This window comes from Patiria miniata, unplaced genomic scaffold, assembly GCF_015706575.1.
Source record: "Patiria miniata isolate m_02_andy unplaced genomic scaffold, ASM1570657v1 HiC_scaffold_6, whole genome shotgun sequence".
Taxonomy (NCBI): domain Eukaryota; kingdom Metazoa; phylum Echinodermata; class Asteroidea; order Valvatida; family Asterinidae; genus Patiria; species Patiria miniata.
This window is the reverse complement of record NW_024037073.1, coordinates 4,682,465-4,707,462: the sequence shown is the minus strand read 5'-3', so window position 1 is coordinate 4,707,462 and position 24,998 is coordinate 4,682,465. Positions and strand designations below refer to the sequence as shown.

Genomic DNA, 24,998 nt, shown 5'->3' with positions numbered 1-24,998 from the left:
ACAAAAATTTGCTTAGCTCAAAAAAAGTCTGGCTTATAAAAGCAGGTTACAGGCATGCAACTGAGAATTTAGAAAAAATGAGGACATTCCAAACCACACAAGACTTTGTACAGTGTTTTTCAATTTGTAATGGCATTTGTGAGAAGTAAAATGTATTTGTGAGAAGTAAGCATGCCTGGGGTTACCAGCCAAAACTCCATGTGATGTATATTGCTCGTGATTGGTATTCAGCTGTTGTTTGCTTTAGCATGAAAATCACATGGAGTTTTGGCTGGTAACCTGCTTTTATAAGCCAGACTTTTTTTGTGCGAAGCAAATTTTTGTGCTTAGCAGCGCCGTGAAATTGGCCCCTGGTCCGAACTTCAAAGCAGCTTTTGTTAAAAACCACAGTGACCTGTTGTCCTATTTCTTAATGCAGTTTTATCATATTGCTGGTCCCAGAGGGTCTGCCTGTTGTCCTCATTTTGACCTGACTGACTGACGGACTGACTGACCAATTGTTACTCGTGAGCTCGGCAGTGCTATCATATAGGATTTCCTCCTTGAGCACAATGAATGGGCTAAGTCTGACACTGTGCAAACCAGATGCATACAGCGGCTTCTGGTATATCAACTAAAAGAATTTTGTGGGCACTCTTGGATCCGCTTTAGTCGGCTTGCCTTGTCTTTGTTTAGTAGAATGTAGACGCTGGCATCTGTTTGTGGGCCAGACTAGTCCTGACAGCCCATCTCAAGGCTTGCCTCTTCTTGTCTGTAGGGACCACGTAGTTGTTGGCCGAGAAGACGCGAGGCGTGCGTCTTGGATAGGCTACTGTGTCCTTGTACATCATCTGCTCCTAAAAATGGCCAAAGGAAAAACAAATCCAAACAGACTTTTAATTTGCATCCACAGACTTTATTTTCAGGAGAGAGTGTGGCCAAGGGTTAGGGTTTGTGACTCATGATCAGAGGGTCAGGGGTTTGGGAAACCGGAGATACACATAAACATGAGTCTGATGAGATGACATAAAATCAATACTGCAATTTGTGCTTGAAGTGATTCCCTTTCATTCCAGCCAAGAGCAATTTACTCCCCAGCAAATAGGAAGCACTCTTGAACACACTCCCCATGGGCTCCGTGCGCCGAGAAAGAGGGCGCCCTTTTACCTAGCAACGACGTCCCATGGGCGGGACATTTCGCTGGTTGACGAGCACCGTTCCTTGTGTGTGACGCACGTACACCAGGGGATTTGTATTATGTACACGCAGTGGCCGCGCTTCGCGGAAAATGCATTGCAGTCAGGCAAGATGGTGTCGGTCGGTCACCACCAACTGTACTCTCTTTGCCGTTGAGGGGGTACTTGTGAACGGAGCGGATAGTGCGCGACGCTCAGAATAAGAACAACTACGCGCACGCAGTGTATAGCACCACCTGGGGTCTTACAAAGCACTGAATAAATTTTGGTTAATAAACTTACCCTGATACTCCATCTTAGGTCATTCCTGTTCTTCTCTCCCGGTGCTCGGTGGTTACTCCACTCTGCCTTGTACATTTGATGTCTATTCATCAAGAAAAAAAACACGTCCGGAAAAATATTTTTTTTTAGCATTTCAACAGCTGAAGTAAGTGGTTGTGCCAAATTGCATGGCATTTTTAATTTAATGTTGGAGGGTCTCGAAGGGTCTCGGATCTTCATGACAAAAACAAAGATCATTGTTTGCAGAAAAGCAAAGGAAATTAATAATGGATACTTTTGTGTCAAGCACAACACAGATTCTATCTCTGCCTTTACAATGCTTGTTTCTAACCGGATTACCTAATCTAGCATGAAAGGAAGTCGCATGAAGTTTGCCCTCGGTGAAATCTGAACTTCAAACGTTATTTTGGAACATCAAACAATCACTCAAATTTGTACTCAAATTGGCACAAACTAAACAGTGGCCAATTAAACTACATGTATGTTGGCAATAGACGGATTCATTAAGCCCCGCCAACTTGGACAACATGTGTGCCTCTCCAGCACCACACTGCCAGTCCGAGCTTTGCACGTCATATGCAAGTACATGCATGTTGGAAATTTGTGCACGCATGTCGAATACTAACCACAGCTGTGATCGGTCAACACATCATAGGGCAGAGCTTTTGTTGGGACCCTCAAATTCCGTTAAAAAATTGGCAAAGTTGGACAATTGGCCTTTTGTTAAGGTTGCAACAACAAAAAAGACAATTTATAGGCAACAAGAAAAACAGCTGACTGCTTTACCTTGAGACTGGGTCAGTCTTCTTGTCATGCTTCGTCCGTGGCTGGGCAGAGTCTGGTCTTATGACTGCACCAAAAGATATGAATGAAAGTGAATATGTTGGCCTAGTCTATGAATATCCCCTTGCACAGCTAGGGTCTATGATATGCGAGCAGATTTTGTGCCTGCCTCCAATTATAATGAGTCAATCGGAACACGTTCTCATACGGGCATGTTCTTTATTCACTTTCGGCCTGTGTCATCCTGGCACCTCAAGTATTTCATAGGCTGAATATAACGGATGAATTCCAAGTACTGGATGCCATTGAAAGCCAAAGATGAGTTCCAAACATCGAATGCCGTAAGAACTACAAGTGCAACAAATACAAACAATATCCATGTAAGAATACATGTCAATGCAATGCAACAATTACATAATAGCTGTGATTCGTAAAACTAGAGCAAATACATGTGGACTAATCCCAAATGCAAACCCAGTGAGATTGGCTAGTAATGCATGTGACTGTTAACAATATTAAATATGGCCAGCTTTGAGACATATCACTGCAATTTCCATCCAAGCCTCATGTCATCAGTAATTTGTGCTTACATGCATAACACTTAAGTAATATTGCTTCAGTCTAAAATATGCAGCTAAGGTATATTCACTTTATGAATGTGAAAATGTGGGTTGCGATAAATATCTCACGAAAGTACAGGCAACAATTATGGCGATGCATTTAAACGTCCATGATAAACGTACATTATACATAACACTCCAAGCACATGTACATTAACTAACGTGACACACGCTTACCACTGTGCCGTGTGTATCGAAGGCAGACCAAACTCTAGCGACTCTAGTGTGGCTGGTCAAAAAATACTATCTGTCGTTAACATGTGGTTCCTAACTTCGATCTAAGCTGCATCTTTCGTTTGCGATCTGTGCAAAACATCAGAGCTGTAGGCTGCCATATTGACGGCGGCCCGCCGAAAATGTATTACATTTTGTGTACCTTCGAGAACAGTTGTATGGCGCGCCAACAAGCGCTAAATTAAGTTACAGTATGGAGCGCCGACGGCTACAGATTTGGTGATTAATTATGCAAAGTGACACTGCGTCTTGACCTCTGACCATTCAGCGGGTGCCTTCTATCAGGACTTCCGTAAGCAATTGTTGTATTACAAAAACATGTCAGCCAAATTGACCAATCAACAGCGTAGTCCACATTTCTGATCAAAATGATGTCACATTTTCTAAGGTCGACTCCGATTAGTCCCCTGCACTGCTCACATATCAGACGTTGGTTACGGAGAGGGCTCCATTGGACAACTGGTGATAGTCAGACTAATGTTAACCGCACTCCACTTTAGGAACAAAATTACAATTACAAAGGATGGGATTGAAAAACTTATCTCTATGGCAATCCTTGGAAATGCACCATGTTTGTGTCCCATTTATCCTTATTTTCAATTTCCGTTTTGGCGTTTTCAAGGGTATTATAGTGCCTTTTTGGTTTTTATGCCAATGCAAATTTCCACATTCATGAGCAAAAGTGGGATGTCATTTCAGGCAGAAACCTCCATGTTACAGCTATTTCAGCACCAAAAGTGGCCAGAATTTTGGATATTTCGCTTTCATAATTTTTGTTTTCTTTGGTGATTCATTTCTTTGTCAGTACATGGCAGTAAGCCAGTGAGCAAACTTTTCTTACTAATATTTTCAATAAGCAAATTTTTTTGGGTTCACAATTTGAACACAAAATCCCCAAACTGAACAGTGTCTTCTTGAAATGACATCACAGCAACAGCGCGCTCAGTTTTCCAGAAAAGCATGGAATTTTTTTTACAAAATGTTTAAAGAAGTAGAAAGTTGTACAAAATTTGTTCATAAGAAAAATTCACTTCATGAACCTTTTAACTGCAGTATGCATTAGTAAGTGGGTTTACTGCATACTCACATGATCTAGGGAGGTGGGGCTTGAACACTGTGTTTTCATCCCCTGCTGGCCGGTGAGAATACTGTCCAAAAAAACAAGAACATTTAGGAATACTTCCATGTAAATCTTATCAAAAGTAAAATGCTATTCAGAAAAATGTAAACTTACAGAGCATTTCTAGCACACTCAGAAATCATTGTTTTTAACCTAGAAAACGATTTTGTTGAGATTTTTACCAATTCTGTGGAGGAGTGTGGTCTTCTTGTGTAAATGAGACCCATCAGGCTAGAGCTATCATCAGTCTCAGTCAGCGTAGTGTCTGCATCCTCATCATCGACTTCAGAGCCCTGTGCGTCTTGTCTCAAGGCCAAGCGAGACAAACGGTCGTTGACCTCGTGTAAGTCTCCTGTGTAGGGAAGTGATCGTGCGAAATATTGTTTAGACACTCCTTGTGTCTGAACAGTCACAGAAAGTAAAAGAAAAATCACTCCACTTCCCCTGCCATGCCTATTTAAACAGGCTAGTCACTAACAGTCACATCTCATTTCTGTACTTTGACTATTCAAATTCCATGACCTGACAAAAGCAGGTGACTGGTGGGTACAGCTGGCTTATCAATCACCTCAAAACATAGCTGTATCAAATTACATAAAGAATCACAGCCAGTTACTCCTACTTTTTGTAGGCATAGGATTCAGTCAAAATCAATCAAGTGATTGTTTTAAACTGTCAGGAATCCTGTGCTTACATGAATAATGACTGACTGGCTGTAACTGTTTATTTAACTTGATACAACTTTGCTTTGACTGAAGGTGATTGATAAGCCAGCTGTTCAGTTACCTGCTTATGTCTGTTTATGGAATTTGACTAGTCACAGCACGAAATACGATCTGACTGTTGGTGACTAGCCTGTGTATTAAGGCATGACAGGGGAAGTGGAGTGAATTTTTGACTGTCTGCGACTGTTCAGACATATCGTGTGCATCATAGTCCTCCAGTGGCTACCCGGAAATTGCTTTTTAATTCTTGGCATATCCCACTGGCTACTCATACTCTTGTACTGAATTGAGTTTATGCTTATTTTCCACCAACGTGTTTTCGTGAACACAATATACTCAGTGCTGTCAAACCGACAGGCTTGCTTGGATGGGACATGAACCCACGACCTCCTGCTTATTACTGCAGACTTCTTATCACTCGACCAATGAGCTTGCCGGGATTGGCTGGCTGTTTAAATCTGATGTGCATGTAGCAGCGGGTAATCCAGACGCAAAATTTCATCATTCAACTAATGATTTTATTTTATTGTTTGTTTTAAAAGCTGGATAAATACAATATTTATCACAACAATATTATTTGCTTACCTGATTCACTTCCTGTGATGGACTCATCAAACACCTGTGATTCGCCGTTCATCTTCCTGCAATGAATTACAAAAGGTGGAATAACAGAGGACTCCAAAATATTAAAATCACTTGCTGGTTAGGGGAGAAAGGGAAATTTAACAAGTGGTAACTTGAGGTTTACCTCAAGGTTTTATGAGGTTTAACAGGGTTACACGGGCTACCTCGGGGTTAAAACAAATTTACGAGCAGTAACTTGAGGTTAACCTCTGAAGTTTAACAGGGTTACAAGGGCTACCTCGGGGTTAAAAAAATTTAACGAGCAGTAACTTGAGGTTTACCTTGAGGTTTTACAAGGTTTAACAGGGTTACACGGGCTACCTTGGGGTTCAACCTCGAGTTTAATACCGCTTGTCAAATTTGTATTCTTCCCTTAGTGGTCAGTGGTTACAGACTCGGGTAGAGCGCTGGAGTGCCTAATTAGGGGACATTTTGAAATATCAGGTTTCTTTGAATTTGTCATGCCTTTTTACATCTGCCATTTTGTATTATCATTGCTAAACTGTCAACTATGCAAACTGTTAAAGTGAAGTCTCCAGCAATAGTTAGATGGGATTCTTGCCTTGTCCCTAACAGTCCTGAATCCAACAATTTCATTCTGATTTTACCACACCCTAGGGTGGTAAGTATTTAAGGGAAGTAGTGTCATTCAATTTGGCCTGGATCTTACCTGACCACTTTCCTCTTCATGGCTGGTTTCTTCTCGACCGACCTCCTCCTTCCTGACCTCTCTCTGCCAGGGGTACTGTCATCTGTTGTGTCCAGACCCCCAGGGGATGTATCACCATATTTGTAGCTGAATGGCTGTGGATGCTTGGCAGGGTAACTGGTTTTCTTGCTTGATTCCAGTCTTGGGGATTGTCTGGTTCGTACCGGCCTTGTCTGTTTGTGATAAATTAACCATTCAATATTATAAATAAAAGCTATTAGGAAATTTAATGGATTTGAAAATTCCTTCCATAACCTCCTTGGCATAAGTTCAAGACCTTCTCCATTGTACAATCCCAATGATGCACAGAAAATCAGTTAAGAAACCAATGCACGAGAAACCAAACCCAACCCGAGTTTGTAGGTTCAGCCACAATTTCTGATTATATTTGCTGGCCCCAGAGGGCCAGTTTATGGGCTCCGTGCTTCAACAAAAGAATGCAAGTTTTTACCACTTTTGAGAGCTCTGTGAACAGGAAACACAGCGTGTGATTACTGTACTGTACTGGTTCGCACACGAAGTACACACGACTGACTTTCATTGACTGACTGCTACTTGTAAATTAGACGGGTTACCTATCCAGAGTAATCATTGGTTTCCTATGGTGAAGCATGAGCAACTGTCCTCATGCAGTCAAGCCCACTGCTATACCACCTTTATGCAGCCTTTTTCTGAGTATGCCAGCTGTGCATGGGATCCTTCCACTAAAAAGAAAACATCACCAAAATCGAATCTGTCCAGCGTAGCGCTGCCCGGTACGCCATGAACAACTACTCCAGAGACAGCAGTGTCAACACCATGCTGAGTAAACTGGGTTGGGAGTCTCTACAACACCGAAGAGCCATCTCCAAAGTCACAATGATGTACCGGATCACCAACAAACTCATTGACATCCCTGACAACCAGCTGATTCCAGTCAACTCATCTACTAAAGGCCACAGCCAGAGAGACCTCATCGCACCCACCCGTACAACCCTACTGAAGGGCTCCTTCTTCCCAGACACCATCCGCCTGTGGAACTCACTGCCCCAGCAAGATGTCGAGTCACCAACCCTGGATGTCTTCAAGACCAGACCGAACGGTGTCACCTTCAGCTGATCAACCAGTCCCAATTAGCTGTTTTTACTTGCACATTGTATTTTATGCCTTGGGTTATGTCTGCAATTGCTTCTTTGCACGACAACCAATGTGCGAGTATACTCCAGGGGAGGTTTCTGTACAGTATATGAAGATGATCTCATAGACTGACAGTCATATGTGAATGATACTGGTTACCTATCCCACTGACTATCACTTGTGAATTGGACTGAGTACCTATCTCACTGACTGACTGTCACTTGTGAATTACACTGGCACCGCTTGCCTAGTCTTGCTTTCGAGAGGTACATACATGTACAATGTACACTGACTTTGAAAGTTGCATGATTTTATTTTCTCAAGGCTTAATGATTATTTGGGGCTGTTTGATTATAACTAGCCCTGTCACTCTAATGGTAGCAGACCAGTAAATAAACTTCCATAGACCCCAATGGTAAATGCTCCCACTTCAAAAATTCGGAAAAAATACTCACAACTCTCCAAGGTGTTCGAGACGCACATCAAATTAAAGCTTATTTCATCATCTTTCATTTTCTTTTCAATTTTTGGGGGGTCAACTGATGACTTTTAGGAGAAATGTCCATCTGAAGATGATCACCCCTGAAAATAGTCCTGAAGCCCATCGCCATTTTGAAAAACGATGCCTACACTCCATTGCAAAATAGAGCGCTTTTAGGGTCCAAATTACATCAAAATTACACAGAACTGCAAGCTCCCAGTCCTGTGCACGGCTTCCACCCATATTTTTTACAAACCCTCAAGTTCATGGCCCACAGCATGCCCAAATACCGAAGATTTTGAGGGCATGCAAATCGTGATTTGGCCGGCGCAGGCAATTTCGATTTACTGGTCTGCACCCTAATGAGCACAAAATATGCCAATTCAATCATCCCTTGGCACTGCACGAGTTAAAAAATGGTGCTCTGTAAACGTACTTACCCTTGATGTCTTGCTAGGGGCCGACACTGGCCGTCTACCGGCGGCTGATGATGACGGCATATGATGATGCCTGAGTGGCAATCGCAGATCTTCTGCAGTGTAATCTGTTGTACCAAACAAATAAACTAAATAAATACAATAAAAACATGCCATGTAGATTAGCCATATTCAGTGAGGATGACTCCGTACACAATTAACCCCTTCACTGGGAGTGACATAAGAACACAGACTGACTGACTGTCACTTGTGACTTAAGCTTGGAGCACACCTTCCCGATTTTACCGGTTTCCCAGATCACCCCATAACGGGTACGTTTTTTTTTTCAGAGTTGCAGTTACACCCCAACGTCGCCCGCTCACATGCCTAATTCCGTCAAAAAATCATTCACATGATGGGCAGTCACACGATGACCAGTAACATGACGACCATGTGACTTCCTTCGTGAATCTGATTGGTCAACATAAATATTGCGTCCGGTGAAATCGAATCCGGCGGCGAAATCGGATGAGAAAAAAATCAAACATGTTTGACTGCATCTGGTCGCCCAGTGTATGGTCAGATCGGTCCGAATTTTCAGAGCACACCTCTGTACGATGGTCTGATGATCCAGTGAACTAATAAAATCAGAAAGGTGTGCACCGGGCTTAAGATTGATTGTACGTGTAGGCTTGTGAAAAGAGCCAGGCAGTGCTATCTGATTACTCCGTAATGCCAATGGCCTATTGTGTACACCATGAAAAGACTTCCAGCGAATAACCATTCTGAATTATCTGAATATAATTTTGTTTGCTTTGACTTAGACTGGTCTGGGGCCAGCGTTGCTATGCTTGCCTAGTCGTTTTGACTTTGCAGGATGTAGGACATACTTGGCTTCACTTCAGACGCAATGCATCCCTTGCATCCAATAAATTGCATCATGTTCCACATCCAGAGATGAAACTGGCATATGGCAAAAAAATCGGAAAATAGGCCGAACGAAAATACGTGTCCGAAATCTGCTGCCATTACACACATGTACATGCATGTAAAATACACTTCATGCCCAATTTCTGGACACCAACTCCTGCTTTATTTTTTGATTCAAACAAAATTTTACGATGAAAAAAAAAATGGTGAGTGTTTTCATTGCATAAAATGCCTGAATTACGGTTAGAGTAATGGAGTCATCAATAAAGAAGTTCACTTCTTACTTGAGAAAGTCGAGGGAAAAGTCCGAAAGACAAGGGCACCGTTCATGGTGCTTCAATCATGTCCATTGCATTCATACGTGGGAAAAAATCAGGCATTATCGTCTTTCTCTTCCAACAAATGCCAGTGAAATGTTTCGCTAATGCTCTCTTCGCTATCCTCGAGATAATCATTATGATTTTTAAAGCATTGCATTTTAAACAACTAAATCTGAAACCTCGGCAAATCGCACAACGTAACGATTTCATCCACTGGATCGTTCACAAGGCTACCCGTTCCCGACCGGCCGTGAGCTAACGGACGGTACGGTGCATGCAGTACGTGCGCTGGTACCATTGTATATTCGCACGCACGTGCGACACTGATTTTTCCGTCCAGCCGGAGAAGGCTCCGATCAGTGTTATGCCCTGTGTTTCTACCGTTGAAACACTCCAATAACGACTGGTGAAAGAGTTTAAAACTACGTTCGCGATGATTTTAACGTGACATTTCCATCGACTTTTCTTCGAAATTATGATTGAAATAAAATAACATTTTGTGAAAAAATCGTTAGAAAATCAAATTTTGTGAGATGCACTGTAAAAAAATCGGAAATGTCGTTGGAAAATTCAAAAAGTCGGATTTCCGATTAAAATCGGAAAAGTTTCATCTCTGCACAACACGGAAGCCAACGTTTTTTGTTTTTTTTCTTGTGACTAAGAACACATAAAGTAACTTTGCATACCCGAGTCAGATGCAGAAGAGGCTTCACTCGGTCCTTCTCTGTCAGTGTCATATTTGATCAACTGGTCCAAATCTACAAAACAAAACAAACAAGGAAGAAAGGAACAGATCACTTTAATTTAAAAGCACATTTCATTTCTATTTTTCTTTACAAATACAGGATCACATACATAAGATGTAAAAAAAAAAAATGTGTTTCAGCTGCTTTTTGAGCATACAATGTTTATTGTGCATAATACACATTTAAATTAATGTGCACAAAATACAAGCACCTTCACACAAGAGCAATGCGCCTTCAATATTCATTTTGTGGTTTTTAATGTTGTAGGGACAATATGTTTAAGTGTGTGACGTGGGGCTATTTACCTGGAGAGCTATCATCTCTTGTCAAACTAAAAACTGCTTCCAATAACTGTATAGGAAATGTAAATGTACTGCATTTACGGTTGATATGGGAACCAGGTACCCCATTGATTTAAAACACGGGTAACCGGGGAACCCGTAAAAGAAAAACACCCCAAAATTCAGCAGGGTACCAACCTTGAGCAAACTGTTGGAGTTGTGCCGCTGGAATGTTGTGGTATCCCAGCATGGCCAATTGCTGACGGATGTCATCCTCACTGAACTGTAAACTACTGTCCGTGTCATCCATTGCTGGTGGAAGGGGGAAAATAAGGCGCAAATATCAAAACTGGATCATACGTGTATCCAATGCCAATGGCAATGCCCTGTTGACGGCATACAGATCTAACATTAGGTCTGCCCTGTACAAGGGTGATTGTGCAGTTAGGGACCCCATTCCTATATACAACAAAAATCCAAGTTTATGGACTCTCCCAACTAGCCCCCTCACACGTAAACGTGCCTATATACATGTACATGTATACATAGCCATGCTTCATTCATATCTCTGAACTTTCGAAATTTCTAATGCTCATGTTGATGTGGGCTCCCTGTTTTCCCCTCGAATTTTTTTTTGAAATGACGGATCCTATGCCACTGGAACTTCTTGGATAAACCCTTATGTAAGTGCTGAATATATAGTGCTCGTTAAATTTCGAGACTGTAAGTGGAAGGTCTCCAACCGGGATTTGGAACACGTCGAAAGTCCAGAGATTATGAACGGAGTGTGGCTATGAATATAGCCACATTTACAGGTCTACCAACTAGCATACTAACTGCATAGTTAGCAATATAAAAAACACACAGACGACAGACATGACAGAAGTGTTATTCCTCCATTGATAGAGGGCAGGATTTTTAATTTTTGAGAGAAATTTTGGGTTAAAATGAAAATGAAGACGACAAACTGCAACACAAAATTAACCCATTAGCACTTGTCATGCTTGTACTCATTGTATTGTGCTTATTCACTACGACATCAGTGCGACAGTTCCAGATCACTGTTTACACAAAACGCTGTACACCCGTCTATGTTCAGGGATTCCATGTCCGAGTGATATCATTTTGTAGTAACATTCCTCCTCTTCAAGTTAAAACCAAACATGTTCACACAGACTTAACTTAAACTTAAAAGGGAAATGAATCATGGTTTTTGTACAGGACTGAACCCGACAGTTGGTTGCGGACCACTTCGACAGTTCCGGATCACGCATGCTGCGCTGCTACCTGGGATAAGTAGGCTTATGCATTTGTCTTTCACAGCCCGCTCAACGCGTGCTTCGTGTGTCATGCTTTCATCATCTAAACTGCACACACAAAGTTCTGTCTCACGCGCGGGGATAAAAATCTTTTGGCAAATACGGCAATTCATTTAATTCAATTGCCAAAATCATTAAATACTCAGTGATACTTCAGATTATTTCCTTACAAACAAGAAAACCTGATAATAATAGTCAAGACAAAAATGATAAATGTTGACTACGTTCCACAAGAAACCAGATTTTTGCCTTTACGCACTTCCTTCACAGGCCAGTTACAAAACATGTTGCAAAACAAGCGGATTTTTCGCCGAACTGGATCATGGGTAACGTTTATGCGATTTTCAAAATTTCTTTTACCCGACAATTGCAAAATGATACTATAAACCTTCAAATTGGTGAAAACTATTCTTGGAAAAAATTGGGTTACACTAGAATTTATCTTAATTTAAATTTTAATTTATCTTAATTTAATTTAAACTGTCGATGATACGGAACTGTCGCACTGCCACTGATCATCAGATGGAAGTTTGGAACAGGGTCCTATTCCAAAACTAGTACTAGTAGTAGGCCTACACCTGTATAGTGGTGTTCCCTAACGTGGCGCACTTCGACATTTACCCCAACTTTCCACATCAGTGTTGCCAAACTTCTTTGTTGACAAACTTCAAATTCATTCAGTGAAATACTGGTACTTTTACCTTAATAATGCTTGCTATTTTACCTCTGTGAACAATTCAGTTTCATGAAATTTAATCCAAAATTCAACAACGGTTGAATCGTGGCGCACTTGAACAAATCTCAGAAAATTCCAAATTAACATAAAACAACAATACATTTAAGAATTTCTGTAAAGTTAAAATGATTCTGATAAACAATTATTATCTCTACTTAAACCAAACTAGGTCACGCAAAATCCAACCAATCAGAGCGCGAATTCATCAGAGTATCCCAGCGTCCTGTTTGCAGGGCGGGGGGTCCGGGGACGAGCGAAGGTCGAGGATACATCAACAATCGATACACAAAATTAATGGCCCACGGACGTACGGGTCAAAACACGTAATACTCACCTCAAAATCAAAAACAAGTGTTGTTCCGAACACTTTCTGTTCTCCTGTCAATGTGTTCCTTCCTCTTAATATTCAAATCACGCTTTTGTCCAGGAAATTCAGGGAAACAAATTTAAACCGTCCGCTTGTTTACAGTGTACAAATCCAATGATCAAAAATATGTACAAATCCAATGATCTCGCTCTTGAGGGCGCTCTTTATATGGTCTACGGCTCACGAAAAATCAAAACTGGCTGTGCAGCATTGGCGGCGCTATACAATCTTTGCTGTGAGTGCAATATATAGACACATGGGCCGGGCCCCTTCGCTGTCTGCCGTGAGGACAGGTTTTGTACTATAACTTTAATTCAGTGACAATGAAAGTAACAAGTTTCCACCCATTCGGATCACAAATTAAATTGACCGACCCCAATGAAATTCCTGGGCAATGGGCAGGGGAATCAAAAACATGCAACCAATCTATTGGAGTTATTGGGTTAGGTTTTAGATTTGATAACCAGAATTTCACAATGGGAAAATTGAACTTGAGAGATGATCAATATAACAATTATTAACAGCGTAATAAGGGGCCTTTTAAGGTTTCTCATTTTTTATTTAATTTGCATCACCGTGCTCTTTCGAGTTTCAGCCCGCCAATCTTTTTCTAAATTACTATTTTTCTAGCAATCCAAAAGTTATTTAATTTTGAATGAGGCATTGACCGAAAAAAATTACCCATAAAGCATGTTTAGTTATTGAATTATTACTTTACAACAATAATTCCGTTCTCATTTAGGCTGGTTCCGGGTCCAAAATCAGAATCGATAATGTCCAGACCCGGGAGCAAGTCTGGTCGCAAAGTGGATCTGTTACAGCCCCCCCCCCCCCATCCCCCCCCCCCAAAAAAAAGGGGGGGGGGGCAGAAAAGTGTTGTTGTGATGTCTTCGGTGCTTTCAGGTATATGTACTTCCGACGAGATGATTTGTATAGGGAGGAGTTTCTACACGGGTGTTCATGATACTACTGACGCATGTTGCTCAGCAACAACTCCATGCATAACAAAGTCTTAGCACGCAGTATATCGTTCAATAACGATATTATCAGCAGCTATGAGAATACGCGTCTTTAGGACGGAAAGCTTTACGTGGTACCTTGTATACTGCGTGGCACTCTATGATGCGATCCATTGTGTTTATGGTGGCTTTCCTGGCTCATTCAACATCACCGCGCATCCTGGTGGAAATTCCGGGAAAAGGGAGGGGCACGATATATTTAAGGGAGGGGGGGGGGGGCACACGAACCAGTGACACCCTTCATGCCCTTACTCGTGATGTGACATCTCGTATATATAGCAGTCTGTACGCTTACTTAGTTCATTTAACACATAGCCTCACAAAGAAGTGACTTTTCTGGGGTGAAGATAAAATGGGTGTGATATGGGAGAATGTCCGACCGCTGCTGCGATGCGTCTCAATCATCGTCAATGTGCTCGTATTAATGGGGGTTGGATTATCTCAGGCAAGACCATCTACAACACCGGTAACGTATATGATCCTGTGTTCCTAGAAATGTATTTACATGTATCTGTAATTTATTCTGTTGACCACTATGGAATTTACTGCACGCAGCAGCGCATCGGAAACTTGTAGGCAATTTGGAAATAATTATGTTCACAGCGCGTGGAAAGAGATCCAATCCAAATTGGGATTGGGCACTGGGATTGGTTAAAAGTTCGTACCATCTGTGTTTTGGAGGTGTGGCTTCCAGACAAAAAGGCCTTAGATGTTGTTAGGCCAAAAAAAAAGTCTCCGGTTTCTGGTATGGAGCTTGCCCAAAAAGTGGTGCGGCGACGCAGCTTTTTTTTTTTTACCTCAAATGTCGGCTGATGACTGCAAATGGTGCCCGACTAAACTTAGTGCAAATATATGGGATCCAGAAAGGCCACATAAAGCTTATTCTCGATCATAACCCCATCCAAAAACACGTTAAAATTGTGCAGCAGCAGGATTCAAGTCAAACCAGTGAGTTTGGCGGTTTTGAGACATCATCTTTCATTGAAAAAAAACTTTTTCATTTTGCCGACGCGCATGGCTACGGCGACGCGCGCGCATACCAGAAACCGGTGACTTTTTTTTTTTGCCTTAAAGAGAATTGTGTTTTAAGAGGAAATTAATGGACAGCTTTCCAATTAGACATTGCGCCTAAAAAGAAATTGGCTCACAGAAAGTGAGGGATAAAAAGCTTCAAATTTTTAAATAGTCGTCAATCCTTCACTTGAAGCGCAAAATAAATTTAAAACAACTTTTGGTAGAATTAAAACAAAATCGTAAAATATGCGATGCTTTTTTTTTTGGTAATAAGTTAGCGATATGATTATCCATTAAATTTGTCAAAGACCAACTATAATCTTCACGTTGTTTGTTTCATCGCCGAAAGCAAACTGGAGAAAATAATAGAGTAGGGAACACAACAAAATATATATAATGTAGGCTATGTTCAATTTGCAGAACAGGAATCGTTTGTCCGTGTTCAAGGGCGGATCGGGGGGGGGGGGGGGCCAAAGGGGGCCATGGCCTCCCCCCCCCCCAAAAAAAAACGAAACCAATTTTTTTTTTTGGATGTGACATCGCAATAAAGGCAGGCAATGAGTACACCACCATCTTTTCCTCAAAAAAAAAATTGGTTAAAGTGGTCAGAAATTGCCTCAGATCGCAACACAGAGCATCTAGAATCCAAAAAAAATTCGGGGCCCTAAAGCGGGCCCCGAACCCCACGCCGTAATTTTTTTGGGGTCCGCACATTAGTCCCACGCCTCATAGGTCCGACGCCTCATAAGTCCGACGCCTCATAGCTCCGACGCCTCGTAGCTCCGACGCCTCGTAAGTCCGACAAATTAAACGCCTCGTTTTTCCGTTGTCGGACTTATGAGGCGTCGGACTGATGAGGCGTCGGACCTATGAGGCGGAATAAATAAATGTTATACCTCATAAGTCCGACGCCTCATTAGTCCGAAATGTCAGACTTAGATATACCTATTAGTACTGATCTTTTTGACATACCTCTCCGTAGGCCTATGTGACAAAAACGTTGGGCGCAGCGGATCTATTTGGTCTGAGGGTTTAAAGTCACAAGTGACACTCAGTCAGTGAGGCAGGTACATGCAAGGTCAGGCATACTAGGCGGGACTTCAGTGTTACCAGCAAAACCGCTGTTTTATTTTCAACAATAGATGGAGTCCTCCGATCTAACTACGGCCCCCAATCTCTCGAAGACGCCTCTGGCGGTTAGCATGGAACCGAAGGAAGAGGAGCCAAGTCCCGGGGCTGTTCAGTCAGACATGATGCTGACAGCGGCCCAGCTTACCTTGTTACGGGAAGCAGAGGCGGACGAAAGGAGAGCTATCCGGCCGACAAACGGACGGAGAAGACGGCGGAGGAAAGCGGTGTCTGACGTGGCCAGGCTGTGGCCACGCGGAATCATCCCGTATGAAATATCCCTGTCTTCAAGTAAGTGATAAATAAACATGTTGTTCAGATACCTGAAATTGTAGATTCGTCAAATTCGTCAAATTCACTATGAGATCAGAAGTTTTTTGTTGTTGAAATGAAGACTACCAAATTACCCCCGTCTTGAATGTTCTCGTTTAAGACAGTTTCCAACTTTAAGATCTTCGTTGAGTGAAACAGTATATTTTACCCAGACCGATTATGTGAAATGTACGTTTTGTTTATGGAAATGTCTCATTACTGTAATGTCCTGTGGACATGGTGGCTACTGGATACAGAACGACCGGGATTTGCAGTTAACAAACATCACTAGTACTGAGCGTACCTTTGCCAACAATCCCTCAAAGACTATGATTTTTAACCAAAGAAAAAAACTAATAAAAATGGGTCGTACTGAAATACATATAACGTCGACAGAGAAAACAGTGAGAAAAACTACAAAAACAAAACAAAAACTGAAGGGGTTGACTTAAACCAGCCGGCTATGGCAAATTCGCCTTAGCGGGAGCTGGCGGGGAGGGCCTTACTTGACGCTAGGGGGCGCTCTTTCCCCTATTTCTACATGTAAAAACAGTGACTAAGACAGAGACATAGTTTACAATGAACCAAATATGCTTTGATAAAAGTAATATTCAATCAAGGAAGTGTATTTTACCAACAAAAAATCTTCATAATTTCTCCAATCCGCAGTGTCTGATCGTACTATAATCGAAGATGCCATTGCCCATTGGGAGGACAAGACGTGCTTGGACTTTAGGCCATTTAACCGCAGACTGATGCGCGATCTACGACATACCAGCAAGATCGTCTTTTTCAAAGGATCGGGGTATAGTGCAAAAGTCTGTTGTCTTTTGAAATGAACGAATAGCATTTAGGCCTAATAACCTTCTTTTTTTTCTACCACATTTAGTATTTTATTTTTACTCGGTTTTTCGGTTGTGAGTATCCTAGTAGCACTGCATGTCCACGGCTGTCGTGTTTAACAAAAAGTCGACCTTGTTTTACGAGTCCGAACTTTTCATAGTCCTTTTCTCCGTTTACAAGCCTTTCTCTCTTTTTCGTGTTCGGTTGATGTGCTGTTATTCATCTATGTCCATCTTCGGGCCAATCGTCTCAAATGTATATATTTTGGTTGAAATGTTTTTTGTTTTGTTATCAAATCATGATCATCCTAGGCATTGTGGTCATAACGAAAGTACACGGAACTACTTTCCTACTTCTGACAGATGCTGGTCAAGCGTCGGGAGGTCCCACAGCGGAGCCCAGAGCATCTCGATCGGAGAGGGGTGTGCTGTCGTAAGTCATCATAACTAACACATCTCACACACACAATGTAGTTTGTTATTAAAAAAACACCAGACATTTCGGCTGTTTGAAATGACTCTGTGACATTGTGATGACGATATGACAACGTCACATAATGTCATCTATAACCCATCCCGGTCTATGTAAGGTATAACCAACAAACGGACATACAGTTCTGTAGATAGAGATTTGAAAATGTGAAATACCGAATAAGAAATCCTCTGCCATACACAACCCTTCAGCTTGACAAAAGTGACAGAAGACCCTCGATATGATATTACTTCATATGAATCTTCTTCTCCCCCAATATTGTTATATATAATTTGCTGGTCCGACAGGGCCAGCTTGGTGTCCTCTGTACCTATCTGACTGACTGACTGACTGACTGACTCCCCGAGGCTGACCGATAGACCAACGGACTTACTGACTCCCCGACTGACTGACTCCCCCTGACCGACAGACTGACGGACTGATGACTGTCACTTGTAACTTAGACTGGTTGTAGGCTGGTGAAAAGAGCCGGGCAGTGCTATCTTAAAGGATATCTCCTCTCCTGTTACACTAATGAAAGGCTAAATCCGCCCACTGTATAGACCAGATGCATGAAGACTTCCAGTGAATAGCCGAATCTTGTGCGCCCCGGGACTGGCTGTACTAAACTTGCCTTGTCGTCGTTTCTATTTCATTTTCGAAGCTGGGATCAATCGTGCATGAGATAGGCCACGCCATTGGCTTCTTCCACGAGCACTCACGCCCGGACCGGGCCGATCACATTCGTGTCCACACGGAGAACATTCACCCGCGATACCACCAGGACTTCCGTGCGCTCAGCTGGGGCCGTGTGGCCACCATGGACGTCCCGTACGACACCAAGTCGATCATGCACTATGGATCTCATGTAAGTTGAAGAAAGAAATACATGAAACGTACACAAAGAGGTAATATCTATGTTGTAAAGGTTTGACATCAAACATCTGCTTTTTGCAGTGTAAAGGACAGGGGGAAACGGGAATTCCGTTAGCTCACAATGTTCACGGCAATAACGACCTCGAATGTCAGACTTTTTTTCTGATGATCTTTTTTTTTGTATGGTTCCGTTTTCCAGTATCAATCAATGAACGGTGAAGCCACTATCACGACCATTGACCCTTTGCAACAGGCCAATCTGGGCCGGAAGGACGCTCTGAGCTTCGGCGACGCCAAGTTGGCTAACATCATCTACCAATGCAATGGTGAATATGTCATTATTATTGAGCGAGAAACAACGTTTTTTTGGGGGAGGGGTTTGTTGTTGTTGTTCAAATCTATTGGACACAATTTACGACCTCGGTAAGTGACCTGTTAAACTTGTATGAAATAGGGAATGTAAAAGACGTTTCAGAAAGTAGCGAATTTGCTGTCAAAATGTGCTCTAACCGTTCACACTCGATGTGGACCTGTGAATAAAAGAGGCTCTTATCTTTCAAACCAAAAGACAAATTAAAGTCTGGGTGCACCTTATTGTTCTTAGTCCGCTAATCCTGATGTGGTGCACGATCGTACCTCGATATGGCATCCAATGTATGGTCAACAGAACAAAACTGAAACAAACATAATCCGATGCACATTTTCATTAAATTTCGTCCTCTCTAGCTCACTGCGATATCACAACGGCCGAAACTGAGTGTCTCAACGGAGGATACATCGGGCCGAGCTGTGGCTGCGTCTGCCCGGACGAATACTCGGGACAAAACTGTTCAGTTTACACACCGAAGCTGACAGGTACGTCTGTGGTACTTTTTAATTCTAAAAACAGAAATCACAAAGTCAATCATCTAAATCAACAAGGGATGGGCTAAAACTAACACCGCATGCACTCATTTTTTTTTTTTAACCTTTCACGTTCTCGTTTAAAGCAACAAAGAAACGTACTCAGCAACGTACCTACCAACAACAAAAAGTGAAATTTCATTCGAATTTGCGACTTCCAGGATACTGTACCAGCTCGGTAAAATGTATTTTTTTTCTGAGAAGATTATTAACAAATTATTGGCAATTTGATGACGATTTTTCAATAAGAGGAAAAAATAACTTGTTTACCAAATCCTTGTTCACCACTACCTCACCTTTTACAGGATGTGTTCGGGTACTGACGGAGGAACGCGGCGTGGTATCAAGCCCCAACTTCCCGGCTGCCTATGAGAATGACATGCATTGCATATGGCAGATTAAGGTATACAAATGTACATAAAAGACCGTGCATCTGAGCGAAATCGGGTGCTCCAACGACGCCATTTTGAGGTTACAAACAGACGTGATTCCTAGTTTATATTTGGGTAGTTTTATAAGCTGATATAAGTAAAATAAAATCAAATGTTTACAATCTGATATAAGTAAAGTTGCAAACTTGCTTCAATAAACGATGATAGGCCAAATTCTACTGTTGATAGTCCTACCGTGACGTCTGCACAGCGACCTCATTCGCCATGTCCCATTTTAATATCGACGATAATTAATAATTATCATGTGTCTGTATGATTTTTGTTTTGTCCTATTTGTTTTGCGGCCCAAGGAGTGGAGGGACTGGGGGCGTTTGACCGCATAACCCCGCCCCCCCCCCCCCAGTCCGCCACTGCGATCATTGACCTGTGCTGATAGTATACCATTACTTTTTCTATCATTCTTTTTTTCAAACATGCAACACAGGGCAGTGCCAATTCGACGATACAGGTAAACGTACTTTCCTTCTCCATGGAAGGTGGGGATGGTTGTCCCTATGACTACTTCCGGTACCTTCAAAGTGACATGCGCCCTCTTGGGCCAAGGTGAGAAACTTGCGGTTAGATCTGGGCCACATTTTTTTTAGCGAACGAGGACTTAATGAGCCTTAATGACATCATTTTTTCCGGGTATAAACGGACATGAATGCAAAGTTAATTGTTGACGTAAAATAACATGCTCAGTGGACCGCACAATACGAAAACAAGTGCGAGTGCACAATAAGCTCTGGCGAAAAATGCGACACCGATGGCACATATGGAACACCATACTTTTGGTCAGTTTTCGGGACAGACAGACAAAACCATCCGATCGACCGACCGACTGACCGACCGACCGACCACCAAGTGACATGTAGTAGCTCCTGCCAGAGCTTAAAAACACACCTGGCTGTTCTGATTGCCAGAAATTGACTGAAAGGAATGACGATACAGGTGACATGGCTTATACGACGAACACATAATAACCCTCAACAAAGTTTAATCATCACAAGACCGTCTGATGACTGCTTATTTACAATAAGTGTTTCTTTGTTTTTAACCGCCATTTTAGATATTGCGGAGAGACCTCGCCACCTACGAATGTAACGTTCCCTATCAATGAGATCGTCGTTGAGTTTCAATCAGATGGGGAAATCAATGACAACGGATTCCAATTCGAGTATCTGTTTGTATCCACTTGAATCGGCCGGGCGCCCTCTGGAGGTTATCAGGGAAGTGATCCCCTCCCCTCCCCCCCCCCCCAAAAAAAAAGGGAAAAAAGGGCAATTTAAATTTAGCCATAATTTAGCCAGAATCAATCTTTTATACTTCTATGTGCAATAAAGACCACATTTTTTAGAAAATGAGGGCGCTCACGGTGACGCGATTTCTGGGTACCATTATTGACGAAATATCACGTTTATCGACGCAATTAAAACTTTACTTGAGTCTAAAATTAAAGATTGTAAAAATGTAACCTTTGATTTGTAGCGACATAAAATCGCGTCAATAGCGTGGGATTCACTTATGCTTGAATTCCCCAAATGTCTTCGTTACAGCGCCCCCTATTGGCATGAAGAACCCCTAGTTTCATCTGAGGTCCAGTCTGCAACACCCTACTTATAGAAATAGCCACAGCCGACTGAATAATACTTTCTGCAGTGACTAATCATGGATCACGTTTGAGAATCATGAGAGTTCTTCATAAGAATTAATTTCTTTGCTGACAAATTTATGATCAACTTTTGATGTTTTCAGTTCACTCTGGCCATTGTGCTGGATATGGACCAACACTTGCAAATAGTGGCATTGTGTCGCGATAAAGATTTAAGATTTCAATTTTGTTAAAGATTTTGTTCATGCTTTATTGGAGTAACAAGAACAAATTTCCTCCATCTGTAAAGTTTTCGGCAATTTGCAGTTTGGGTGCGCGACTGATGGTTTGAAATTTAAGTGCTTCTGAAGTATTTTCGGAAGTTTTAGGCCTACATGTAAATAAAAACTGATTTTGAAAGAGTCTAAATAAATTATTTACATTGTACATACACTCTACAGAAGTCTTTGCTTTCGATTTTCTTCTTGAAAATTGTCGTTTATTTTTATATTACTGATCAGAGTTATTGAGCCTAAATCTCCACTTCCTAATTTGCATATTTGTAACAATTGTGTATTTAAAATGCAAAATGATCGTTTACATGTGTTAATTTTATCCAGGAACAACACCACTCGACAACTACACACGTGTTGATTAATTTGCATCATAAGCAAACATATTAAAAAGGGTGTATACGACAGTACAGTCGACTCTCGTTATTGCGAGCTCTGCTTGTTTTAATTTTCCGCATTTTATTCACGCGAACCAAGTTGCTTAAACAAAATTAAAGGAAACTCTAAAATATGAAAACATAATAAAGACGCATTAAAGACCAATTCTGCAAAGTTAATTTAAAACATAAAGAAAGAAGAGAATTTCTTCCTGGGGGAACATGTCCTCTCCCCTCTAACCCTAAACTTTCTGAGGCTAAACATTGAATATCACCGTAAATATAGGAATATGAATAAATCACCAATACTTTTTCAGTGAATTGTAAATATTCATGGAAAGAAATTATCCGTGCACAAAAGGATTAACCAGATTCCCGAATAGGACCACCGGTCCTGCGTGATGTTATTTGCCTTCTTTTATTCTGCGCAATATTTCGCCATTTGTGTTAGTGTTTTGATGGCATTGCGGTAGCCGGCTAGCCAAATGTATAGTGGTCAAAACAGCGGCGGGCTAGGCAAACTATTCCTAAAGTAGCCCGGCTGGCGAGTAAAAAATTATTGGGATCCGGCAAAGATGAAAGGACAGAAACAAAATTAATCATTAAATTCAGAAAGCAAACCTGTATCAATTTATGTCTAATTTGAACTGTTTAGGGGTTAAATTATTAGATCTGTTTATTAAAAACACTGACAAGATTGCCTCAGGATACACGTTTTACATGACATTGTTGTTTATGAGACATTCTATAATTAAAAGAAAAACATGTGGGCTAGTGAAAATACCCGCAGGCTAGTTAAGAGTCTGTTTCAGTAGCCCGGCTGGCTAGTGAAAAAAAAGTTAAGGTCGAACCTGCCATTTCCCATTGTGAATTTTCATATCCAAGAGATATGGAACCAAACAGGTTTAGCTAAAAAGATCGTTTTCTATACAGTGAGGTCATACTTAATGCTGAAAATCTCAGGATAAAGTCACAAATGAAGAGGTTCTGGACAGAAACATGAAAGGAACACTATATTAATGAACGACATAAAACAAAGAAGATGCCATATTTTGGTCACATGATCCGAGCCGATAGTCTTCAGAGGCAGCACATAGAGGGAATGGTGGAAAGAAAGCGGAAGAGAGGACGCCCCAGACGCAAGTGGTCAACAGACATCTCGGGAGTGGAGCGGCAAGAGGTATAAGGGATGTGTGAGAGCAGCGCAGAACAGACAAGGCTGGAGATCACTGATTACCCACCTGCTGACAAGCGGAAGGCACCAAGACTGACTGACTGACTGACTGACTGACTGACTGACTGACTTGGATAAATTCTAGAGTTCGACGAGACGGTTCCAGGAAATATCTAGTTCGCCTAACACGCGAAAGGTCTCTGGTTCGAACCCGGGCGGACTCAATTATTGTTCACACAAAACGTCATAAGACCCCTATTTCTAAATCCCCCCCCCAAAAAAATCACCCCCGATTATTCGTTTCAACCCACTCCAGATCCATTAGCCTATTTGAGATATGGCGGGACGCAATAGGAGGACCCTATTTTGGTTTTAGTGAATACAAAAGACATTAGGGCCCTACCCAAATCAAACAGCGCCCTCCTAAATTGTGTCTGCCATAATCTCAAATAATGGCGTAGTGCTTTACATACGGCAATCATTTTGCAATAGCTCCTCGGTTCGAACCACTGATCTCTATACTGACTGGATAGCGCTCCGTGGGATGAAGTCACTGGACGCCATTTTGAAGCTCGCATTGGCCACGTGAAAGTAGGCCTATTATGCAAAGACATAAAATAAATTAAAATACTTCAACAAATATTAACATGAGTGAAAAAAAAACCTGTGGGCAAAATGAATAAATAAAAACCTGTTTGATGATCCGAAATCGCTTCATAAACTATTGTAATTCTGTGGGTTTTTATATACGGATCCGTGCGTTGTGTGTGGGGCTTTTTTCGAGCTTCAAAATGGCCACCGCGTGAGTGCGAGGGCGACACGCACGGTATCAGTGTGTACACGCATAGGTCCAAGCGCTAGTGCTATCCAAGGGTTCGAACTCGTTCGGATAAACCTTCCCCCCCCCGAGTGTCTTACCTTTTCTATTAAGTAAATCACAATCATTAAAACCCTAAAACAACTCATGATTCTGTAGTATAGCGGTTATCACGTTCGCTTTACACGCGAAAGGTCCCCGGTTCGAACCCGGGCAGAATCAATTTTTGGGGGTGATTTTTTGTTGTTGTTTCTTTTTAAACAGCGTGTTGCTTGTGTGTTCCGGTACGGTAAAGGTACAAAAAAAGTGCATAGAACAGCTAAAGACAGGCCTAACTGAAAATAAAAGCCTGACCCCAAACTCTGGACATGCACTGAATAATATAAAATACAAAAACTTTTATTCAGTCACATTGTCAGTTGAACTAAATAGATTTATACATTTTTGCAACATCTTTTAAAATCAAGTCCTGGGGCAATTCCAAATAGGGACCGGACGGAGTCACTGACGTGACGCAAGAGGGCGGTATGTCACGTGTTGGGTCAATGCGAGTTCGACAGGCATGGGAACTCCAAATTTGCCATAGTTCGGCTTTAAAGTCTACTACCTATCAGTCAATAACATACATGTTTTATACTGATCTTGATAACACCAACCCAGCATATATAAGCTCTATAAAAAGATTTCCTTACAATACCGAGATCAATGGGGGACGATAGGCCTTCACGAAAAAAGACTAGTCGAACTTCGAGAGCCACTGACTCG

At 41.8% G+C, this 24,998-nt stretch overlaps 2 protein-coding genes and 1 non-coding gene across 4 annotated transcripts; 2 read left to right on the top strand and 1 right to left on the bottom strand.

Annotated features, from left to right (window-relative positions):
• Positions 1 to 666: 666 nt before the first annotated feature.
• Positions 667 to 13,132, bottom strand: LOC119743391 (hydrolethalus syndrome protein 1-like). Of its 2 annotated transcripts, none has more exons than XM_038219776.1 (11): positions 12,952 to 13,132; positions 10,761 to 10,874; positions 10,222 to 10,293; positions 8,308 to 8,413; positions 6,234 to 6,449; positions 5,525 to 5,580; positions 4,397 to 4,566; positions 4,182 to 4,242; positions 2,244 to 2,307; positions 1,458 to 1,539; positions 667 to 836 (listed from the first exon to the last, which is right to left on the bottom strand). In XM_038219776.1, exons 2-11 carry the CDS (start codon positions 10,870 to 10,872, stop codon positions 672 to 674), a joined length of 1,104 nt encoding a protein of 367 aa, XP_038075704.1. In that variant the 5' UTR covers positions 10,873 to 10,874; positions 12,952 to 13,132; the 3' UTR covers positions 667 to 671. The 2 variants fall into 2 exon arrangements, with proteins under 2 accessions (XP_038075704.1, XP_038075705.1); XM_038219777.1 differs by having other exon boundaries at positions 6,234 to 6,445; positions 8,310 to 8,413; positions 12,952 to 13,131.
• Positions 13,133 to 14,225: 1,093 nt separating this feature from the next.
• On the top strand, positions 14,226 to 21,233 carry LOC119743577 (blastula protease 10-like). The gene is made up of 10 exons (XM_038219998.1): positions 14,226 to 14,469; positions 16,160 to 16,436; positions 17,127 to 17,262; positions 17,663 to 17,732; positions 18,436 to 18,639; positions 18,847 to 18,973; positions 19,374 to 19,502; positions 19,856 to 19,953; positions 20,427 to 20,545; positions 21,051 to 21,233. Exons 1-10 carry the CDS (start codon positions 14,356 to 14,358, stop codon positions 21,178 to 21,180), a joined length of 1,404 nt encoding a protein of 467 aa, XP_038075926.1. The 5' UTR covers positions 14,226 to 14,355; the 3' UTR covers positions 21,181 to 21,233.
• A 3,149-nt stretch (positions 21,234 to 24,382) lies between these two features.
• Trnav-uac lies at positions 24,383 to 24,455 on the top strand. Its single transcript has one exon. It is a non-coding gene; the product is annotated as a tRNA-Val (tRNA).
• Positions 24,456 to 24,998: the final 543 nt, after the last annotated feature.